Consider the following 7599-nt stretch of genomic DNA (forward strand, 5'->3'; position numbering starts at 1 on the left):
AGCAATGTACCTATATTGTTTTCATTCCTTTTTCATGTACCAAAAAGAAAAAAGCTTGCGGATCAGAGGTGAAAGCTACAATTCACCATATACGAGCAGAATATTTCAAAAAATATTTTCCCATATAACCCAAGCGTTGGGCTAAATAAAGCTACAAATACAGTTTTGGTTGGGTTTTATTTCAAATACACAAATATTGTTTAAACATCATGTTTAATTCTACGAAACGGGCGCACTTGTTTATCATCAATTGTAATTTACGATTGGTAAGAATTTTTCATCAAAACTAAACTCTAAATATTGCTCCTGCAACCCATTTGTTTCATATCACGATATTTAAAACTTATCTGTAACACCATCCATTGTTTCGTTTTTACTCCTTATAGATTGTCGTATTGTGTAACGTTGATTCAGCTGATTGTCCAGTATTTAAAATAATGGACATTAGGCAAATTAAAATACGTTACACCGTCCAATACATATACGTAACCACAAATATGTTTTAAAATAAATTATTGAATACCAACCCAAGAACATCATTTAAGCGAAAAAGAAGAGGAACGTGAGTCAAAGTGTCACGCTAGATATGTGTGGTCAATATTACCTGTGTAAGTGAACAATTTAGGAATTGTCCTCAAAGGCGGGACTAACCCTGAGTGCAGATGCAAATTATGAATAAACTTTGTTGAGGCCAACTAGTCAGTGTTTCACCCGTAATTTCTACGGCCTTGGACATCTAGTTATAGAAGGAACATGCTTGTTAGTACTGAGTCTGCGTTCACAGTATGTCAGTTTATAAACAGTTATATACTGAAATCTATAAGGAATGACTGCTAATTAACCGAAGTTATTATACTGGAAATTCAAAAGATTATATCCCATTTCGTCTCGAACATTAAATATGGTTTGTCTGTCGGTTTATTTTGTTTATTTCGTGTGTATCCCTCGTTTTAGTGTGTGTTGTGCCTAAGCCTTGCCTTAAAAAAGGGCGTTCCTGAACGTTTGGCTACACTTGCATTTTACATTGTATTATTCTAAACGCTCACTTATCAAAATTAGTATTCTGCGAACATCAAAGAAATTAATGTCGCCGTCAGAAATAGTGATACAAGTACGTGTCATTTATACAGAGGCGCACCCTACACCGCTTATTTTAAACAATAGGATGTGGCTTGATATGAAGTATGATCCAACCGTTATGGGTCGATCAGCAGGCAACATATATCTACGCTGGGTTTGATCTTCATTTCATATGACATAAATATAATCTACATGATGATTCAAAACACATGAAACAACTTATATATACTATATAATGACAACGTTGGCGTGTGTGTATGTATTGTTCTTTATTATTTAAATTGTACCTAATTATCTGAGGACATGGGTTATGCCACAACCTCACAGTAAGATCGTGCCTTTCGCTTATTATAATATATTAAAGGCAATTAACCTGCTATTTACATGCATTATGTTATATCTTTCTTCTACGTTTTCGATTTCTTATTTTAATGAATTTGGCTGTTATCGTAAGAAATTTGCCTGCCCGTTTTCGAAAGCATGGAAAAACATATTAGCTTTTTAGTTTGTTTTCTTCTTCTACTCTTTGTTTTGATAGGAACGAGTGCATATATGTATTGCTGGTAAGCTACATCAAGGGCAATATGGGCTCTTGTCGGGCAAGCCTTCGCAATTATAATGGTATTTGTACTGGTAATACGCAACATTTCTGTAACGATAATTAATAATAAGTTGACATTAATTTGTTTTTGCTTATGTTTGAATATCGAAATGCAACTAAACGGCTCTCTCCAAACACAGTCTCTCTCTCTCTGTCTCTCTCTCTCTCTCTCTCTCTCTCTCTCTCTCTCCATCTACTGCAATTTTATATTGTATTATAAATAAGTACATCGATATGCTATTTGTTTATCATGTCTAATCAATTTCCAACCTCGTCGATAAATTGCATATATAAAAATGCAATTAATTGTACATCGGATAGTTTTAAGGTTACAATTGTAGCCTTGTTAGGAATCATAACTATCGTGTGATGTTTCAACTTGATTGTTTATCATTCGATCATATTGTTCGCCCTTTTTTGGTTTAGATTAGTAATTTGGACGTTTTACAATTGAAAATTGGTTATTTCACACCTTTCTCACTTTATTCTCATGTTTTTAGTCTGAGATGGTTTAGGTGGTGGTACATATGCGATGTTCGTGTAAAACCGCATTTTGAAGATAATAATGTTGAATAAAATGGAAGTAATGAATCTCCTCTGAAGGACTGGTACATATGGTGGCAGGTGGGCTATTTCGTATGAATGGCCATTCACTTATGAACCTCATACTTAAGCTAGTATTAACATTATGATACAGTATACCCCCTTTCCAGAGTAGTTTTAGTATGTTTGCAAATGTTTGTTTGTCTATCAGTCGGTCGGTCGGTTGGTGGACGAATCTTGTCCAGAACGATTTAACCTATGACGTATTCGTTAAGTTAATAGTGCACGCCCCCCTCTTGAATTTTGGATGAAGTGACAAGTGACTCGGGGACAAAGACAGTTCACCAAGTGCTTTCCCTTTAGGACAAAACAAAACGTTCAACCGATGGACTTGACACTTTTGAGGTAATTGTATTGACTAGTCAACCATCCTTCTTATTAGGTCTTTAAGTCTTTCGAAGCCAACCATGTTTTAACATTAAGTCAGCACTATAACTTATGAAGGGTCGGATCTAGGACTACAAAATATGAAAGCTTTAATTGATATGTCATTGATTCAACGCACTGAAATCAGGGGCATGGCTATGTCGTATTTAAGAGGCTGGGTATCACTTCATATTCGGAATTCGTTGAGTGAATTTGTAAAGACAAACTGACACAACTCCATATTAATCATATTTCTCTTAGTAAGTTATCAATTCTAAAGTATATTTCAATGAAGCCAACGTCTGTCCTTTGAGAGAGCATGTTGATGGAAAATCAGCATTCTGAAATAGAGGAAAATGAAGTAATTGAAATCGGAACTAACAACAGGCATACATACACTGTCAAATTGCAGCCGTTCGAGCCCAGAAATGTTTGAAGACTTATTATCTTTCAATTGTTCTTTATTTGAATATTTAAATCACAAGTTAAATGATTTTCAACAAAAAACTACTATTAAACAGACGTGCATTATTCTAAATAAAGAATAGTCTTAAATATATACATGCATAATCTATGACCATCAAAAGATAGAAATCTCCCATCTTGTTATTCCCAAAAATGAAGTTTCAATTTTCAGTGTCATGGGTTCGTATTCAATATAATTAGTATCCTTATCCTTAAACACGCCTTAGTGATTCCATTCAATACATTTGCCAGTAATGTTTACAGTCCAATTAAAATATTTAACGATGAGAAAAGCATGAAGTCATTGTATTGAAAGCACTGGATACAGTGACCAGGATGTCGACTAGATTTCAAATCTGTTGAAGTGCATCCTGTGGTTCTTACAAATTTCACAACAGTGGATGCTGAACAATTATCGGGGAGTCCAAATCATAGATTGGTTCACAATGTAATGGAAAACGTTGCGTTTTGTTATGATAAAACATGGTTCGCCAGTAAAAGAACAAAGCGTATAGAACCCTGGATGCGCACCAGAACCAACAACTTGATTGTCTACTGTACAATAGATAGTGTTTGACAGTAAATGGACCCACTCTTTTGCTTTGAAACAGAAAGTTATATTTAATTTAAGCTTAAGACGTCTTGACTCGAACTATTTACGCTAGAATGAAAAACCACTGTTGTGTTTGTGCTATATGCAGGTCGATATTGGTGACGTTTATATTAGGATATGTAGCCCACTTCGTAGACAGCCAACAAAGATATCATTCAGAGGATTAGTCAATTTATTTAACAGTATTATCAATCATTCATGTTTAATGTGTATATTAAATTATTAACATGCTAGTGTTTGTATTGGGTAATTAATATATATTGACCTATACGCTTATTGGAATCTCTGATGGGTGTCTGACTGAAAAGTGAGTATTATTGTGTTACTGTGATTTGTAAGATGTAAAATAAACCTACCCGTTCCTAACCATGCGTAACGAACTAAGGGGTCATCAAAGGTCTTCCCCTGGATAAGTTTTAGGTCAGCAGATATTTTGTCCCATGGGAGTCCGTTCAGGTTGATCTCTCCGGCCATTCCTGAAAGTAATGTAACTAAAGGTCAACATCAAAACAATTGAAAGCGCTTACCAAAGTTTTTTGTAACATGGGGACTAATCTGAAAATTTCCAATTTGTTAGTTTGAACTTCTTCATTTTTCAAGCCCAGCTGTAGTTCTACTATTGGTTTATTGTTGTATTTCAATAGTAATATTCAGAGAGCAAATTTGAAGTCCCACTTTGGGCCTAAAACCGTAATGCGACATATTTATTTCATTGATATTTCAGTAGTTGCCGTATTGCTATAACTATAACTGACCCTCTCTGTTGTCCCGTATTTGGAGGTCAAAGAAGCCGAAGTCACAGCCCCCGTTGGTCGCGGGAGTGATGCAGATGAACCACCAGAAGTAGCGGCTCAAATCCTGACTGTAAAAACGCTCCACGCGGGAACCATCGACTAGGTACCGGAAGTGAATAGGAGACATTCCATCATCATCATCATCATCATCATCATCATCATCATCATTATGATCATCATCATCATCCTAATCATCATCATCATCATCATCATCATCATCATCATCATCATCATCATCATCATTTTCATCATCATCATCATCATCATTATGATGATGTTTTTATACAAAACAAGATAAAATCAATCAATATTAACTTGCCTTGAAGTACTGTTAACCCATATCAATTTGGTCAAAGGAAACACATGACGAATGCTACTGAAACAAATACATTCTAGCGTTTACCTTGTCGTAGCTCCGCCATTCCGCACGAAGTAGTGACCAGATTGTAGTCAAATGTTAACGTTTCACAGGCCATGGACATCTGGTTGCTGAAAAAGTAAAGAGGTAATACATTTAGAGGCGTATCCTTAATGTGCAAAAAACAAGAAATTTCCAGAATTGGTCAGACGCCAAGATGTTTACTAAGAATTTGTCCTAAAGCAAACGAAACAAACTGATTCGGTACTACGGAACGGGAGCCTCAGATTCCAACCCGCCCCGTACCCCGCCCTTCCCCTTGTAACACCGCCCCTTATCAACTCGCATAATGTATGTTTCCCGCTTTATCGCTCTCAACCTTTTAATATCGTTTCTCGAAGTGGAAATCCAACCTTTACATGAATTTTCATACACATTAATAAAAATAATTATCTTCCGTATATAACACACCTTGAAAAAAACACATAAGTAGGACAACAGATAAGTAAAACGCTAATTTCCAATACAAACTGCGGGTCTCCCGACGCCACGTTCTTCCTTGGTTGGACCATCTGTTGGTGGATTTTCCGAAAGGTGTGGTTTGACCTATCTCAGTGGTGTATATACCCAACCACTCCCCAGTTGCAATCTAGAAAAATAGTGAAATGATATATGTTATGTTTAAGGCGTATCCAGGTGGATTGAGCAAGGTAACTGTCTGGTATAGCATCTTGGAGCCAATGATTGGCTTTCGCCGGTGAAAGCCTTTCCAATAGAAGACTGAGATTGTATAATGGTGCGATATGCCAATGATCTTCTTCTGTATAAGAACACGATAGGGCAGTTTTTGTCTTCTATCTCTTTCGAACAACTATGCGTCTATCATTGTTTTCCCCTCGGGCTGGGATTGATTGGGATACACCTTGTTGATGTTGGCAAACAGTTTTTTGGCTGAATCCCGATTAGGTCTGGACTACGGAGATTTGTCAAAATATGGTGGATAAGAGTTCTTACAGAAATCTTGAATCAGTTGAAAACAATCCGGCTAAAGTATATGTCACAAACAGTTTCACCTCAAGCCTGTCGATAAGTTCCCGTTTTCATAGGTTGACGGTTGGAAAAACATTGATAGTTGCGTGATTTGCCATTCCATTGTCATAATTATAATTAAAGCTACGCTATGCATGCAATTATTTTAGATTCTAACTAATTTTGCAGATTGAATGAGAATGTAGAAGAGATAAGTATGACATTGTACAGTTATAAAGGGCATATTTACGATGACATTGATTTTGACTAAAGATCATTGTAGCTCTATGTAGACTCAGTTGGAGACTGACAAAACAACATTTAGCTATCGGAATTGACTCAGTGTGTGACGTACGTTACAACAGTGTAGCCATCGGAATTGGCTCTGTGGGTGATGGACAAAACAACATTGCATCAGTCAATGTGGAATTGACTCTGTTGGTGACGGCAAAACACTATTGTAGCTTTCGGAATTGATTCTGTGTGTGCAGAACAAAAGGGCAATGCACCGTTCAGAATTGACTGTGTGTGACGGACAAAACACATTTTTTCCTATCGAAACCGACTGTATGTGTAAGGGAAAAACAGCATTGTAATAATCTGAATAAACTGTGGGAGACGAATTGAAAACTCAAGCTATGATGTTTGTTGCTTTGGGTCATTTTGGTTTGTTGTTTTCGTCTGTCTCAATGGCGAATTAAAACAAAAAAGGCATTTAATACATTTATATGAAATCAATACAACTTTCACTGTATTGTTGCATTGTCACTTCTAAATATTTTTGCAACCCATCCTTATCAAAGTAAAAATGCATTGGCATGTGTTTGCTTATATCTAAATGTATTGTGTACCATGTGACATAAAAGCATACACTCAACAAGGGAGGAAGAGAAACTATTACCGCAGATGTTAATTCGTAACAACGACAGCTATTCTAGAAATGTAGATGGTAAATTAGATTTTAGGACATAACATTTACTTCTACATCAATGAAAGCCATAGAACCATGATCATTTCAGTTATTTAACCTTTGAAAGGCACGTGTCATTAAAATACATTTGGAAGCATATATCTACAAGTATACATGTATAGGTATAATAATAGTAATTATATTAATGGTCACCATTTTTATCTACTGACTGAAATGATACAATAGTTGATATTGATGAAAGATGTAAGTATTTATGAAAGTTCAAGCTATATCTATAGATGTAACTGTAGAGTATAGCAATATAAACAATATCACTGAAGCTGTACTATTGACGCATATATTAACATTATAATCACAACTGTTTTATGGCTGTCGTTATTCATCGGTATATCACATTTATGAGTTATAGCTTAAAGTGTAAATAGCAATATTAAAATCAATGATTTAGTGGTAAAATAAAGCCTCCGGCCGGAAGTATAGCGTTCAAAATACAAAACATATATATACAAGTATATGAGAATTACTTTCACTCATACGTATTAGAATAGTTAAAACAGATATGCTTACCGTTTCTCGAAACTCCTTCGGACAAACTCTGGGCGTGATGAAATCGAAGAGTCGACAGTTTCTCTTTCCAAGCTGAGGACACGTGGACGAGCTATGGTTTCCGGAAGTTGCTATGACGCATGCAAAAAGCACGACAAGAGTCTTCATGCTGATATGGCAGGCTTCCACCGAGTGAAGAGAAAAGCTGTAACA

At 35.9% G+C, this 7599-nt stretch overlaps 1 protein-coding gene across 1 annotated transcript; it reads right to left on the reverse strand.

Moving 5' to 3' along the window:
- Positions 1–2983: 2983 nt before the first annotated feature.
- Positions 2984–4976, reverse strand: LOC128244285 (uncharacterized). The gene is made up of 4 exons (XM_052962300.1): positions 4926–4976; positions 4484–4621; positions 4085–4204; positions 2984–2991 (listed from the first exon to the last, which is right to left on the reverse strand). The coding sequence occupies exons 1-4, from the start codon at positions 4942–4944 to the stop codon at positions 2984–2986; spliced, it is 285 nt and encodes a 94-aa protein (XP_052818260.1). The 5' UTR covers positions 4945–4976.
- Positions 4977–7599: the final 2623 nt, after the last annotated feature.

The sequence above is a fragment of the Mya arenaria genome, chromosome 8, assembly GCF_026914265.1.
Source record: "Mya arenaria isolate MELC-2E11 chromosome 8, ASM2691426v1".
Classification (NCBI taxonomy): Eukaryota; Metazoa; Mollusca; class Bivalvia; order Myida; family Myidae; genus Mya; species Mya arenaria.